This window comes from Podarcis erhardii (assembly GCF_964252035.2).
Source record: "Podarcis erhardii genome assembly, chromosome: 15".
In the NCBI taxonomy this organism is placed as follows: domain Eukaryota; kingdom Metazoa; phylum Chordata; class Lepidosauria; order Squamata; family Lacertidae; genus Podarcis; species Podarcis erhardii.
In genome coordinates, this window is record NC_138505.1 from 30,105,045 (window position 1) to 30,120,783 (window position 15,739).

At 45.3% G+C, this 15,739-nt stretch overlaps 1 protein-coding gene across 1 annotated transcript in view; it reads left to right on the forward strand.

Annotated features, from left to right (window-relative positions):
* The window catches only part of LOC309330892 (septin-2), a 58,637-nt gene that overhangs the window by 33,241 nt on the left and 9,657 nt on the right, over nucleotides 1-15,739 (forward strand). Inside the window, exons 11-12 of the mRNA XM_081842829.1 lie at nucleotides 1,803-1,860; nucleotides 14,073-14,164. Of these exons, the coding sequence (XP_081698955.1) occupies nucleotides 1,803-1,860; nucleotides 14,073-14,141 (127 nt within the window). The 3' untranslated portion in view covers nucleotides 14,142-14,164. The remainder of the gene's footprint in view (nucleotides 1-1,802; nucleotides 1,861-14,072; nucleotides 14,165-15,739) is intronic.

The window sequence follows — 15,739 nt, forward strand, 5'->3', positions numbered from 1 at the left end:
GCCACTGGAATCTCCAGTTAAAATGGATTGGGTAGCTGGATATGGGAAAGCCCGAGTCCCTAGAGAACTGTTGCCATTGTAGACAATAGGTGACAATGAATCTGACCTGGTATAAGACTGCTTCTAGTGTTTTAAACTAAATATTTTAGGAGCTGAGCCTTTTGCATGCAATGCTGTTGCCCCTTTCCTGTCTCATGCGTAGATCTCACAGCAATTCCTATACATCTTGCACATATCTCGTATATTTTAAAACAGCATGCACAGATGGTCACAGTGGACTGCGTTCAGAGTCCCCATTTGCAGACTGCACTGGAAAGGCAAAGGGATGTTTTCACACATGTTCATCTATTGATGTCAAGTTGAGATCTGTGTGCCTGAATGAACCATCCCCAAACCAAATCAAACACCATATGGGCAGAACTTTTAAATGCCCTCTCAAATGCAGTGTGTTTAATGCTGTAATAACTCACTAATTCAGCTGTGGCTTGTTGAGTGCCGAGGAATCAGTCAAGTGGTGTTCATGCCTGTGAGGCTTGACTCTTCAACCTTCAGAAATGTACAGTGGTACCTTGGGTTGCATACGCTTCAGGTTACAGACTCTGCTAACCCAGAAATAGTACCTTGGGTTAAGAACTTTGCTTCAGGATGAGAACAGAAATCATGCTCCGGTGACACGGCAGCAGCAAAAGGCCCCATTAGCTAAAGTGGTGCTTCAGGTTAAGAACAGTTTCAGGTTAAGAACGGACCTCCGGAACGAATTAAGTATGTAACCAGAGGTACTACTGTAGTCCAACGATTCTTGATTGAGAATGTCCCAGCTTCCTTCTCTCTGTGTTAATTTTATATAACCAGGCAAATTATCTTGGCTAAAAAAATGTCTTAATTCCTCTTCCTGGTGCCACTCTAAACTCACTTCAGTCCCTCTGTGTGAATATTGTGCCCTTGACCATTCTGTTTTTAGTGTGTGAATCTTTTCTGTTCATGTTGTGCCTTTCCTGACAAAAAAGCTTGTTTCTCTTTGATATCACTCGGCGCGAGAGTGCAGAAATATTTCTAGTTAAGGAAATGACTGTGTGTGTCTGGGCTGGTTCTTTGTTTTATAACTTGGTCCCATAGGGTGTGGGTAGGGGGTTAGGCAGAGGAAATGGCTCCACTGAAATGTAGGACAGAATTAGGGTGTAAAAATCCAGGAAATTCCTTATACAAAACAAGAGTGAAGAATGAGAAGGTGACAGCTGCAAGGCTGCCTGGGCTTGAGAAAACTGCAGAAAGGCAATTCCTCCTTTGCATTTTTGGAGAAGGGTTACAATATGGAAACTCTGGTCAAATCATTGGCTGAATTCTAATTGGTTACATCTACAGCAGTCAGTAAATGAATAAAACAGTTGTCCTGAAGCAAAAAAGCATATTTATTTGCTTTTAGATCAGATGTTGCCAGACTCCCAACTTGCATCAGCCTCAACCAGCACGGCGAGTGATCTGGGATCTTGAAAGTTATAGTCTAACAACATCCCTGTTTTTAGATAATGCAGGGCATAATCCCAGAAGAGACGTTCCCACCTGTAAAGGAGGAAATGCCTCTTCTAAGACGGCTGTAGATGTAACCTGCATATTTGCAAGAACTTGCATTGAAAATACGTAAGTGTTTTTTTTAAAAAAAATCTGTCTGATTAAAGGAGCTAGGTTTCCCCCCCAGCTGAACAAATTATTTGTCTAGTTGGCTGCATTATGTTTCTGCTCAAGATCTGAACCCTTGTCCTTCAGCACTTGTGATGCTAATGTGCCTTTCTTGTACCTGACAGGCCTGTTGAAGAAGAAGTTGTGGACAAAGACAGGATCCTTCAGCAGAAGGAGGCGGAGGTAAGCTTGCGAGCAAAACTAAATTAGCATCTCATTATCAGCGAGGTGCTTGGCTGAGTTAATGACATTCTGAACGAGCGCAAACAAAAATAAAAATAAATCCATTTGAGTACAATCCTTATTTCTGGCGTCAGAAGAGCCCTGTTGGATTGGACCAAAGGCCCATCTTGGTCTAGCATCCTGTTGTCATAGTGGCCAATCAGATGCTTCCAGCAAGTCCAGAAACAGAACTTGAGCACCATAGTCCTCTTTCAGCTGCTATTCAGAGGCACATTCTTTACTTAAAAGCATTTATATATGCGTAATACTTTGAATGGGACATGGGTGGCGCTGTGGGTTAAACCACAGAGCCTAGGACTTGCCGATCAGAAGGTCGGCGGTTCGAATCCCCGCAATGGGGTGATCTCCCATTGCTCGGTCCCAGCTCCTGCCAACCTAGCAGTTCGAAAGCACCTCAAAGTGCAAGTAGATAAATAGGTACCACTCTGGCAGGAAGGTAAACGGCATTTCCGTGCGCTGCTCTGGTTCGCCAGAAGCGGCTTAGTCATGCTGGCCACATGACCCGGAAGCTGTACGCCGGCTCCCTCAGCCAATAAAGTGAGATGAGCGCCGCAACCCCAGAGTCGGTCATGACTGGACCTAATGGTCAGGGATCCCTTTACCTTTTAATACTTTGAATAACTCTAAGAGGCGTACAGTCTAAAAAAAGAAACGATATATCACAAAAAAACCAAAGCACAACCTGTAACCAGTAAAACAGCATTATATAAAAAGACACACACAAGCACATACAAATGAATGAATGTGTCTGCTGCCCTTTTAAAGCCATCCAGGTTGGTGGCCATCGACACACCTTGTGGAAATGAACCTCACAGTTACAACTATGCGCTCTATGAAGACGTTCTTCCTGTTGCCTGTCCTGAAGTGGCCTTTCTTCTGCTTTATTGGATCATCCCCTAATTTTAGTATTGTGAGTGAGGGCCTACCTGCTTTCTTCACACCACTCCTATTTTAATACACCTGTGTCACGTCCGCCTCCCTGCACCTTATTCAGCTTTTTTTCTAATATGAAAAGCTGCAAATGTTGCACCTCTTTTTTATAAGAGAGCTGCAGCCTCTCAATCGTTTCGGTTGTCCTTTGCAGCCCCTTTTCCAGCTCTATGATGCACTTTTCCTGGTTCAGCCACCAGAACTGCACGGTATCCCATATCCTTGCCCGCTCCAAAAGTGTGGCCCATTGTATATTATTCCGCTTCTGTTTGATAGCTAAGCATCTGGCGCCCACTGCTGGCTGCTTCTACTTGTCACAGCCACCTATCTGTTCCCCGCCTTACTTCAAATAAGTAAATCCTTCCACGTCGGAAGCTAGCGTGTCAGCAGAGAAAAAGGCTTGCAGTCCAGATTAATTTTTGACATGCTGGTTTCCCCCCAGTAGGAATCCTCCTCTTTCTCCCCATCCCTGACCCCCAACAAGGTGGGGGAACATTTTATCAGGATGAAGTGGTTAAGCCTAGATTCAGGTTTGAAAACGAGGCCTAAGACAAATTTGTTAATTTGTTTTTGGGTGAACTTGGCCTCCAGTTAATCAGTGGGGAAGCCTTTGTTTTATCTATACAGTGGTACCTCGGGTTACATACACTTCAGGTTACATACGCTTCAGGTTACAGACTCCGCTAACCCAGAAATAGTACCTCGGGTTAAGAACTTTGCTTCAGGATGAGAACAGAAATCGTGCTCCGGCGGCGCGGCGGCAGCAGAAGGCCCCATTAGCTAAAGTGGTGCTTCAGGTTAAGAACAGTTTCAGGTTAAGAACGGACCTCCGTAACAAATTAAGTACTTAACCCGAGGTACCACTGTAGTTGATTAGGATTTTCACATTGTTACAATAAAATATTGCAGTCCCTTATTACCTGTCTGCCTCCCAGTTTCTCTACCTCCCTCAGCCCTTGTTTGTGTGTGTCCCCCTCTCTTTTTAATCACAGCTTTTCCATTTTGGTTGTCCGTTGTTTGATGTGTCAGGCTTGCATGCTCAGATAAGGGTTAGTGCTGTTTTGGGGTCCCAGATGAATAACTATAATTACATTGGAGACATTTCCCTCCCTGCATTGTCCCTCCCACTGCTTCTGGCTGTGTAGGTATTAGTTCCAAAACTGCAGTCCAAATTTCTTGGAAGCTTGGCTTCTTGCGTAGTTTACGGAGCAGGACTTTGTCAAGGAGGTCTTGTAGGAGGAAGCCTTTGTAAACTGGAAGAGTGTTGGCTCTTATTTTCTTTTGAGCCTGCTAGCTTCCCCTGAACAATGTAATGTTTGTTTGTATCACATTTAATCCCACCATTCCTCAGAGTTGCTCGGGGTGATGCAGATGGTTCTTCCTTGCCTCCCCCCCTCTGTCTGCACAGCAGCCCTGTGGGGTAGATTAGACCAAGATTGGCCCAAGGTGACCTAGTGAACTTCACGGCTGGCAGAGGCGCTGAACCTGAGTATCTCCGGTTCCAGTCCAACACTAACCATTACACCACTTCGGCTGTCCACACATAGGGGCATCAGGGCTGCTTCTGAAATGTGGAGAAGGCTAGAAGCTTTTTCCTTGGGTGGATTTCTCGAAAAGTCTTTGCCAAGAGTTTGACTTCTGAGTGGAGTCTGAGTCTTTAACTTGGCTGAACGTAGCAGCTGTTAGCTTAACCTACCACGCAAGATGCCGTGATAATATTGATGTTGACTCTCCTCTTTCCTGCTGAGTTTTCCTGTTCCAGGGTATTTGGCAACTGTCAGCAAAACAACAGAGAAGCAAACCACCCGTCCTTTTCCCCTCTTGAACTCTCCCGAATGTATTTCCAAGCCTCTTTGTTGTATAATGAAATATGACGAGCGTATTAAGAATGCACATTTAATGTGCAAATGCAGAATGGGAGGACGTTTGATGAGATGAACGGCTCCCTTATCCTGTTTCTACAGCTACCCACTAGTGCAGACAGTGAGCGGAATCTGTGGCCCTCCTAATGTTGCTGGGCTGCCATCTTTTCATCAACTCCATCTAGCATGGCCAGTGGTCAGGTCTAGCAAGATCTGGAGGGTTACAGGTCTCCCATTCTTGTGTTAATAGGCACAACACCCACTTTCCCGAAAGTCTCATTATGAAAACTAAAACTGAAAGCAAGCAGACTTCTAGACCTTATGGTTGGAATGTCGTGTATAATTGTGTGCGGACAAATCAGGGCTGGAGAACTGGATCTGGGCAGCACCCTGGATCTGTATTACTCACACCTCCCGCAGAACAAGTTTGATAGGTAAGCAGGTCTGCTTGCCTGTCAATTGTGACATGAGGTGACCTATTTTTGCATAGTGCTGTGCACTATGCAAGCAGTGAAGTATCAAAGCCCGCAAAGAATCTTGCAGTACCTTTAAGGGACTAGCAAATTTATTGTGGTGAAAGCTTTTGGAAGCTGAAGAACATCATGACTGGATCAGGTCCAGCATCTTGAATGCCCAGTGGCCATTCAGATGCCTAAGGGACCCAAGCTCGACTTCGCTCTCCCCACTTGCGATTCCCAGCAATATTTAGAAGCTATTTGCTTCTGACAGTGGAGGTAGAACATAGCTATAATGGCTACTAGCTCCTGATAGCCTTCTTTTCCATAGGATTTGTCTAGTTCCCTATTTGGTTAATTTGCCTGGTTGGTGGCTAACACTACTTCTGTTCCTAACCTTGGTTGCAAACCCTGGATTGAAGCAGACCAAGTCTTGTCACACAAGTCCACTTCGTGAACAGTTGTCCTAAACTGGCAGGTAGGCACTCATCTGGGTACCCAGAAAGATCAATGTAAGTAGTGAAGTTGGCTTTCGAATTCTGGAATTGTTAGGAAGCCATTAACCATGGTTTCCAATCTGCGCGTAATGGGGAACCGTGGTCAGCTGCTGCTTTGTGGTGTGTTTGCTGCTCAAGCAGAGTGACGGCAATGGAGTGGCATATGGGTGCATGATACTCATGTATATCCTGCCTTATTAAGCCAGGATTCCGTTGCAGGAATGAGGCCAGTGCATTTTAATGTTTCTTTTCGGAAGGGATTAAGTGACCTCCTCTGTGCCTTACTTTTGAATTTATAAACAAATATACGTTGAAGGCTTTTGGCTGTATTTGGAGGGTGAGCTTCTTGTGAGATAGGCCTGCCCTAAACAGCTGCCCTTTCAAAGTTGGGAAGGATTGGACAGATATTGCAAGAAAACAAATGTTTGTTGAATTCCTGTTGATTGTCATTTCTGTTAAGGACCGAAGAGGCTTTGCTTAGTCTTGTGCAGATAAGGTGGCACGAAATCTCTTTATCTCCAAAGCAGTCTGCTGAGGAGTCGAGTTGGGGGGAGGATTGGGGGGTTAGGGGGCAAACCAGAGGAAATGGGCTTACATTCTTTGGCCTTTGCTGAGAACACAAACATCAATTTCCCTTTCTGTTTTTACATTCTGAGCAGTAATGATGCTTGAAGTTCTATTTACAGATTTGCAAGGTTTACATAACCTCGGGGGGTGGGGGTGGGGGATGAAGTCTTGGGCAGGTGCCAGGTCCACCATTATCAAGACATCACTTCTGCTAAATAATCATTATGGATTTTATCAAAGGACACTATGCTTGGCTGGTTGGAGCCATTAATCTCTTGCCTGCTTTCTTCAACCGTGTTGCAAGAACATTTTGGACATGTGTAGATTTATTTTTTGCCCTCCCACCGGCAGCTGGCTTTTGTTTTCGGAACTGCCTTTTTTATGCCTTTTCTCCAGATACAAAACTAGTTGTGTCTGCAAAGAAGGAGTGTGACTACACTTCTGCGGATCTCAAGGTGCCATCAAGCACATTTCTGCTATCCTCCTTTGGTCACTTTAGGAAGGATATTTGAGCTTCAAATAGAAATATGACAAGCTGTGTTTTTTGCATTTCATGGCCTGTTTACAATCTTATTCTATATATACATACTGAGCTACTTTGCATGACACAGTAGGCCAAATCCTGGTTTAGCAAGTGCACACAAGTGTGTGGGCTCCGGGACAGGAGTTTCCCCCTGGACCTCCTTACTGCTAGGTTTAGCTAAGCCAAAGATTGGCTTTATCCAGTCCAGTTCTCAGAGTTAAGATGGCTCCTCAGTGGCCACCAGTGGTGGCTGGTGCCTATTTGGGACTGGCAGGGTGGCCAACAGTAGGAGGAACCAGAGCATGAATGGGTGTAGCTAGAGTCAATGACAAGCAGAGCCAACTCATTCTGGTTTTGTTGTCATCTACCTCAATGCTGAGTTCTACAAGGGCTGAGACTAAGGAGGAGGAGGAAGCAGGTGTTGGCGTACTGAGGGCAGACTAAGGTTAGTGGTGCAGTGCCCCAGTCACCCTATGGACTAGCCTCCACTGCTAACCATGAGATGTCACCAATGTTTGTTTTGATCCACGCCTCCATCAGTGTGGATGCCAGTCCACAAAAGCTTCTGTTACTGTAGACCTGCTAGTTTTCACTGTGCCATAGGATGCTATGTCTACCGTCCTTGTGTCTTACAAACAGTTAGTCTACTGTCCTTGTGTTACAAACAATTAGCCTCCTTGTGTGTTACAATTAGTCTATTCCCCCACCCCCAACAAAAAATTAATAGGGTTGTTTGTTTATGTCTGATTGAACATTAAGAGTGTTGAAAATGCTTGTGTGTGTTGGCCACTCCCATGGCTTCTCTAAGGTTCCACTTTACCGCTGTTCGGATCTGCACCTTTTGTAGGGAGACTTTCCACACCAGTGCTTCTCTCCCCATGCCTTTAGGCCCAGTACAGATGTGCTTCAAATGGTCTCTTCATCCACATTACCAGAGACAGAGCAACTCTTGTAGATGAAGTCCTACCAACATTTTTTGGGTGTGTGTTTGTGTGCGCCCACCATGGCACCACGCATGTTGGCATGTTCACCTGTTAGATCATACACTTGTTAGGTAAGCTTTCCCCAAGCTGGTGCCTTCCAGGTGTTTGCACTCCAGCTCCCATCACCTGCAGCTGGTAAGGCCAGTGGTCAGGGGTGGTGATGGAAATTGTAGTCCAAGAACATAGGGAGAAGGTTGAAATAGGACAGTGGTGTAGCCAGCGTGGTGTTCTCTGGATGTTCTTGAGTAATTTGCATCAACCCACCTCAGCATGTCAAATGGCCAGTGATTGAGTTGTGGTATAAGAACATCTGGAGGGCCTATTTTGGCTACCACTGAACTAGAACAGAAAGTCTCAAAGGCCACTGCTGGAGGGTATCATCCTATAGCACTCCTATCTGAAGACTGACCTTATGTCTCTTGCCCAACATTTATACCTCTGGCTTAAATCATTTTCTCTTGCTCTGGCCTGCATTAGCTTCTTAAAGCGGTCTTCGTTCTGGAAAACAAGCAACATTCTAAACCAATGCAGAGCAGCTCATAAAGAAACAGTGCTTAGTTAGCAGTAAACATATTCTGTAATTTAACACGCATGGCTGTACTATGTGCACGTCAACTTCTATTTTCCTTCTTTGGCCTCACTATATATCCTATTTCTAGAAATGTTGCTTTTTTGATATTGCAGATTATTATACCAAAACAAACGCAAGCCTGTACTTAAGGAAGCCACAAGGGGGCGTAATGTGGTACAGACTTGGCTGCTGTCAACTCCCCAAGGGCTGATAAATAAGTAGATAATGTAGGAATTTGGGAAAGCCAGAAGATAATATTTAACACGAAGCAGTAAGAAGCAGAGCAGGGGCACAAATATAAAAGTTCAATGTGAAGTGAAATTATTCACCCTTGGAGAAATTAGCACTGATGGAAGATGAATAACAGAGGAGTTAACTGTGTTACTCTGTTACAACAAGAACTCCAAGGTACATTTATGACTCTGCTGGTTTTAACAAGTCTAGGGGGCTTGCTTTTTGAAATGCAGTTGATTATTACATTTACAGTTGCACAAAGCATTCATACCACAGTTGATCTGTTAATCTTTGAGGTGCAATGAAACTCTCTTCTCTCATTTGCATGAATGAGAGATGTTGATTTGATTCTGCTGCTCAGGATGTGGGGTCAAGAAGATAACCTTGCTAATTCTGAGAAATGCATGCAAATCAGAACCTGGTGATTAGAAGCTGTGGGGCTCCCCAGTCCTGGCAGACTGTAGCCCTTTCCATGAGTTCAAAAGATAGGGTGTGGGCATAAAGTGTGTAGGAGGAACGGACACACCTTGGTTGTTGTGCCTGCTGCACTCCAAAGTTATTTCCCAGTCTGAAGGTGTCCTCTTGGGGCAGAGGGGACAGGGGTGTAGGAAGGCACCGTTTTCTGTTCTGCCTTGTAGTCATCACATGCAGCGCTGTTTCCGTTCTGCTGCAATTCATCTTCCACCAAAACCCATGTTAATCGTCTTCCATGGTGAAATTTATGTGGCTGATTTATGCAATTATTTATGTACTGTTTGCGGATTGAAGCAAACGCAACAGCAAATACCAATTGTGTTTGCTGGGTAGATTATTACTGTTCCATATAAGCAACCCGCTGGTAATTTCCTCTCCCGTTTCTGTTTTCATCAGAATTCACCAACATCCATACTGGGGGGGCGCCTGCACATCTGCTCCTGAACACACGCTGTGTTTGCAAGCGTTCAAAGAATGCACGGACAAGGCTTATCATTAGCAAGATCCAGATATGCTTAAAAGTTGTCAGCGTGGGAGGATGGAGCATAGCAAGTCCTCTGCCTTTGCCTTCTCATTTGTCTGTCTTATTATAGTGCAGGGGTGGCTAACCTTTTTTTGGCCCAAGCCCTCCGGGGGCCACTTGGGTATGGCCCAGATTGGGTGTGAGCTCCCCATGCCCATCCACACGCTTCCTCCTTAGCCGATCCATGTAGATTATCAGGGTGGGGAAAATTTCTGTCCCTGTTACAGAACTGGGCTGAATAGACAGCTGCCCACACGAGCACTGTGCTTATTTCACAAAATGAAAATATTCTTTGCTGTCACATCAATAGCAGCAGCAGCAGCAGCAATAATAATAATAATAATAATAGTAGTAGTAGTAGTAATAATAATAATAATAATAATAATAATAATAATAATAATAATTTATTATTTATACCCTGCCCTTCCGGATGTGTTTCCCCAGCCGCTCTGGGCGGATCCCAACAGATTAAAAACAGAATAAAACATCATATATTAAAAACTTCCCTAACAAGGGCTGCCTTCAGATGTCTTCCAAAAGTCAGATAGTTGCTTATTTCCTTGACATCTGATGGGAGGACGTTCCACAGGGCAGGCGCCACCACCGAGAAGGCCCTCTGCCTGGTTCCCTGTAACGTTGCATCTCGCAGTGAGGGAACCTCCAGAAGGCCCTTGGAGCTGGACCTCAGTGTCCAGTTCCAAGCCCTTTTGGAGGGTGGGGTTAACCACCCTTGTTCCACAGTGGCCATTGAGTTGCCTCTGGGAAGCCCAAAATAGGACATGAGTACACTGGCTTCAGTGGGTCTTTGGTGGCCTGCTGTCTTTCATACGTGATGGTGCAGGGCAAAAACTTCCAATCTCTGCATTGGTTCTCATGTAGCAAGGGACTTTTCTGAGTTGTCTGTTCAAAGTTCTTAGATTCCCCCTGCCTTGCCCCACAGAAGGCCTATTTTCAGGTTTTCTAAATTCTTGTTCATTGGGGGGGGGGAACGACAATAATTTTGTGTCCTTTATTGTTCAACTTGTTCTAAATACAAGGGGGGGGGGACTGTTGTCCATAAATAGCAAGGGCGCAGCAGCTTGTCACACTTGAAGAATGTCTCTTTTATGATGCCCAAAGAAGTCCCATGGAAAAAAACAGTTTCCCGCGGGAGACTTGAAAAAAATAAGCATTAAGACTGGCTTCTGATTGTGTGTGGGTTTTTTGGCCTGTGCGCAGCGAGATTAGTGGCTAGTTAAAAATACCTTGAATACCAAAGAGCGCATTTAGCATCGTGGGAACGTCTTCCTGTTATTTGCTTCTCCATGGCCCTGGAACTTCTCTTGGTCCTTCACCCTACAATCCTCTGCTGGGTTTTATTAGTTAAGAGGTGGCTATTTCTGTCTCTCTCAGTTTTAGTTGGCTAAACGGCTGACAGGCTCCGCAGCGGTCCTGGTTGTCTCCTATTTTTTCCTTACCTTTTGTCCATAGTAGGGCCTAGTATGATCTACTGGAGGAATCTCTGTGGCTCAGTTGTGCTGGACAACTAGTCAAAACATGCCCTCCATCAAATAAATAGCCCGCTTGTACCCATGATGTATAAGACTAGAAATGCATGCAGTTTATTTGAATATTTTATAATACAGTGGTACCTCGGGGTACATATGCTTCAGGTTACAGACTCTGCTAACCCAGAAATAGTGCTTCAGGTTAAGAACTTTGCTTCAGGATGAGAACAGAAATTGTGCTCCAGCGGCGCGGCGGCAGCAGCAGGAGGCCCCATTAGCGAAAGTGGTGATTCAGGTTAAGAACAGTTTCAGGTTAAGAACGGACCTCCGGAACGAATTAAGTACTTAACCCGAGGTACCACTGTATACACCATATAGTCCCATTATTGGGGTGTTAGGGGAGGGGTGGTACCCCTGGTGGGGGGCGCTCCTGGGTTAGTTTGTCTGCCTAATAATAATAATAATTTATTATTTATACCCCGCCCATCTGGACCTCAGTGTCCGGGCAGAACGATGGAGGTGCCTTGCACTTAGTTCTCACCTGTGGCTTCTAGAAGCTGTCAGCATGTGACAGTGGCTACACCCCAGGAATGGCTTCAACTAGCTAGCTAAACCAGGTGAGGATAGTTGATGGGTCTCAAACCCTCAGTGAGTTAAGGGCTTCCCCTGCAAGCGAAGACAGGCCCCGGCAGATTGTGGGTCCAAGGGTCAAGAAAGCAGTTTCTGCATGTGCTGTAAAGGGAAGTGAGGGGCAGGTGAGGCTCATCAACCTGGGAAGGTAGCTCATCTAGGACAGCCTTTCTCAACCTGTGGGTTCCCAGATGTTGAACTACAACTCCCATCACCCCTAGCTAGCAAGGCCAGGGCTCAGGGATGATGGGAGTTGTAGTCCAACAACATCTGGGGACCCACAGGTTGAGAACTGCTGATCTAGGAGAAGGAAAGCTCTGATCCTACACCTCCGCTGCTTTGTGGGATATTTTTGGGGGGAGAAAAGGTGAAGGATTAAACCCAAATCCACAAATCCAGAGTAGAGTCCCTAAGACTCTTGGATAATGCCTTGTACGCCTCCTCCCAGCTATTCCTGCAGCCAAGCTGGTGACGAATATATTGCTTTCCTTTCCTTTAGACCCCATCAGCAGAGCCATCAGTCCACCACCAATCAACTACATCTTTCTCATTTGGTGGAGATCCCTTAGCAGGGCCTTGACATGGGCTCTGAATCCTGGCTGCTCATGTGCTCTTTCCTCGGCCTATTTTTCAAATCAGTTGAAGCAGACATCCTTTCCTATGGATGGCTGAGCTTGCTGCTTTTACTTTCCGCCAGCAGCATGAGCATGAGTGCACGCGCGCACACACACACTCGCAGGGAGAGAGGGGAAAGGGAGCTCATTTTCTGCCCTGAATATTTATGAGAGGCTCTTTGTTTCTTCCTCGTAAAGGTAAATGTCACGAGGCCAGATCATTTCAGTTCTTTACATGGAACGTAGGATGAGCAGTCTGCCTTGAAAAGCTCCTGAAGGCACCGCTGAGCAGATGGGTTTTAATGATACTGTCAGTTTAGAGTGTTGAAAACAATTGCTCATTCCCAAAGGGAATGTGTCCCCCCACCCCCAAGAGGGTGCATTCAATGCAACCTTGTTAGGGGTCACTGAAATTAAGTCTTGTGTATAAATACATGCAGCAGTCTTATCCACCAGCCTGGTGCCTTCTCAGTGTTCTGGACTACAACTCCCACCAGCTCCTGCCAGGCAGGCAAAGACCATATCCACTGGCCTTGATGCCCTTGGAGGAAGGAGGCGGGGCTTTGACTACGGCCAGCTCCAGGTTTGAGGAGGCTTTGGCCAAAGTGGCTTCCTCTGCCCAAGCGCCCTGGAAAAAATGTATGTGGTAGTGGTGAGTCGCAGCAATGCTAGGCGACTGAGACTAACTGCCATTTTCATTTCCCACAATGACCCAGTATTGTGGTTTTGGAGCCGTTTGGGAAACTTGAATGGCAGCTAAACTCAGCTGCCTGAAAAGGGTTGTTGTGGTTGCTGTTGTTAAAAGGTGTCTTAGAGAACATAGAATCATTGAATTGTAGAGTTGGAAGGGAACATGAGGGTCCTCTAGCCCAACCTCCTGCAATGCAGGAATCAATCAATCAATCAATCAATCAATCAATCAATCTTTATTACAGTCCAGAGACCCAACAAATCGTTACAAAGCAATGCACAAGTCAGACAGCCTACCTCCAGGTTAAACAAGCTTTGCAATGCAGGAACCTTTCGCCCAATGTGAGATTAAGAGTCTCATGTGCTACTTACTTAACTATTCATGTTAGTTTTATGCCCTGATGAAGCTGTGGCAGCTTTCTGAGAAAGCCAGGTGCTCCTGATAACCCCGATTTAATATTATATATGTAAAACGGCTGACAGTCTTGTTGATTTGATGTGCAGGGTGCCTTCCCTATTTCCTGTTCCTATAAACATCTTTGCCTTTTGTCCCATGAACTCCTTTCCCTACTGACTATTGTATTTTTAATGTCTTTATATCCCTGATCTCTGATGAATTACGGTTAAGGTAGCTTACGAAAATAATAAAACAAGGAATTACAGCTCCTTTAAGTGTTAGTAATTTTTAAGAGCCATCGCAATAAAATGCAAGAAGCGGCTGCAGCAGGATAAGGCAACGCAACTGCTACCTCTCTGCCTTAGGGCTTCTGTTATGACATGCCTTAGGTCAGGCGGCAACTCACTGGCTGGCTAACCCACCAGTTCAGAGGTGATGAGCCTGCGGCCCCTCTTGATTCTGTACTGGCCCTGCTGGGGTGTGGTTGGTGGGCTTGGGGAACTGGTGTCCCAACAACATTTGGAGGGCTACAGGTTACCCCCACCCATAAGCTAGTTGAAAACCAGGGCCTTAGTTGACAAAGCAGAGGCAAACCAAACACCCTGGCCAAATCAAACCCTGCAAGATAGGTTTTCATGGCATTTGTTTTAACTGTGCTAGGAACTTGTTTAAATTGTGCTGGGCATTTAGAATTCTCTTTCCTTCTTCCATACAGTTGCGTCGTATGCAGGAGATGATTGCTCACATGCAAGCCCAGATGAGGCTGAAGCCTGGCGACGAGTGAGACGGTTCACCAGGCCGCCGACGGTAGGTGTCACTTCACATTTTGGAGGCCTTGGCTGTAAAAGTGCATGCAGGTCAATTTTCAGCAGCAGCAATGAAGAAACAGTGGGGGTGGGGGTACAGCTCCTTGGAAAATAAAGAGCAAGAACCGTAAGCACGCAGAGGAATGACTAGGCTGGCAGTTTTGTGTCGACGAGAAAATGCAAAGCAGTACGATCAGATTAAATTCCAGCTTTCTGTAATAAATGGATTTGTGTATATGGTTCCTTTGGTCCTCGAGGGGCCACCGGGCTACGTTGCACAGCTTGGCAGGAATGAGCCCTGCCTGGAGGCCTCTTCTGGCTTCAGAAAGGTAGGTACACTTCTCATGTTTTCCCCCTAAACTATGGAAATCGAAAACCTAGGGGGGAAAGCGCACAAAGTTTGTTGCTACTGTTGCTGAATGCTCAAGTTTTAAGACACCCAGCTTTGGTTTGCTGGTCCTCTGGAATGTAAAGCCTGAGTAAAAATGGTTTATATTCTACCTTATGACCGCGTGACAAGCTGCCAACATTCCAGCCCTTAAATAAGGAGTTTTTTGTTGCCTCTACTTGAACCTTTGCTTTTCCTGTTTGCATTAAAAGCACATGCACACAGCCCTTCTACGTTGTTGTAGACATCTTAGCTAGCTACAAACCACTTTCCACAATTCAGGAAGCCTGTTCTGCCATTTCACCAAGAAGCTAAACAGATGATGTGGTTTAAGAACACTTAGGGGGGTTTTTTTGTTCAAATTACTGGACAGGAACAAAGTTAGGCTTTCAGCAGCAATGGTAATACTGTCCTTTACCAAAACGGCACCTGCACGATTTCCCCAAACGCCAAGATAATCATGGTAACTGAGGTGGGTTGCGGGGAGAGAAATAGGATTCATGGAACAAGTGAAGGCAAGGGAGGCGGTGCTGAGCTTCATGAATGAACATAAGAGGATTGGAAGCGTTTGTCCACCAGGTCTTGAATGGACCTTCATGAATCCTTCCAGTCTCAGAGCTATTTGCAGATTGCATTTGCTTTTGCATTTAAAATATGAAAACATGGGGAGCACAAACTTGCTTTTGAATATAAAGGAAGACTCTTTAAAAACAAAAAAACCAAAACCCCACTACCTTGTAAAATCAAACCCATCTGCTTACAATGGCAGCCAGGAAGTGGTTAAGGACCAGCTGGAATTCTGTTTAAGACAACACTGATGCTATCAGAGGTCTAAACGCCACAGCATTTGGCATTCTGAAAAAGCGATTCAAGCATACAGTCCAAGCCTTGTCCACCTCCTTATGTGGCCTATTTTCCAGCAAAAGGAAGCCTGTTTTCAAAGTTGACTTGCTTCTTTCTGACTAGTATACACTGAAGGTTAAAAAAGACAACAGGGGTTTCGTGTGTATTCAAAAGACCAAAAAACATGTAGCATTGTTAAGAACCTGGGCTCTTAACAAGTTGCAAGCTATTTCAGAATTCTTAGGAGTGTTTTTACTGGAAGAAAAAGAAAATCAGAGGAGCTTAGAAAAGACTAATAAATTTACGCTTTCATAAGCGTTTGTGGGCGAGATGCTACTGCGTCAG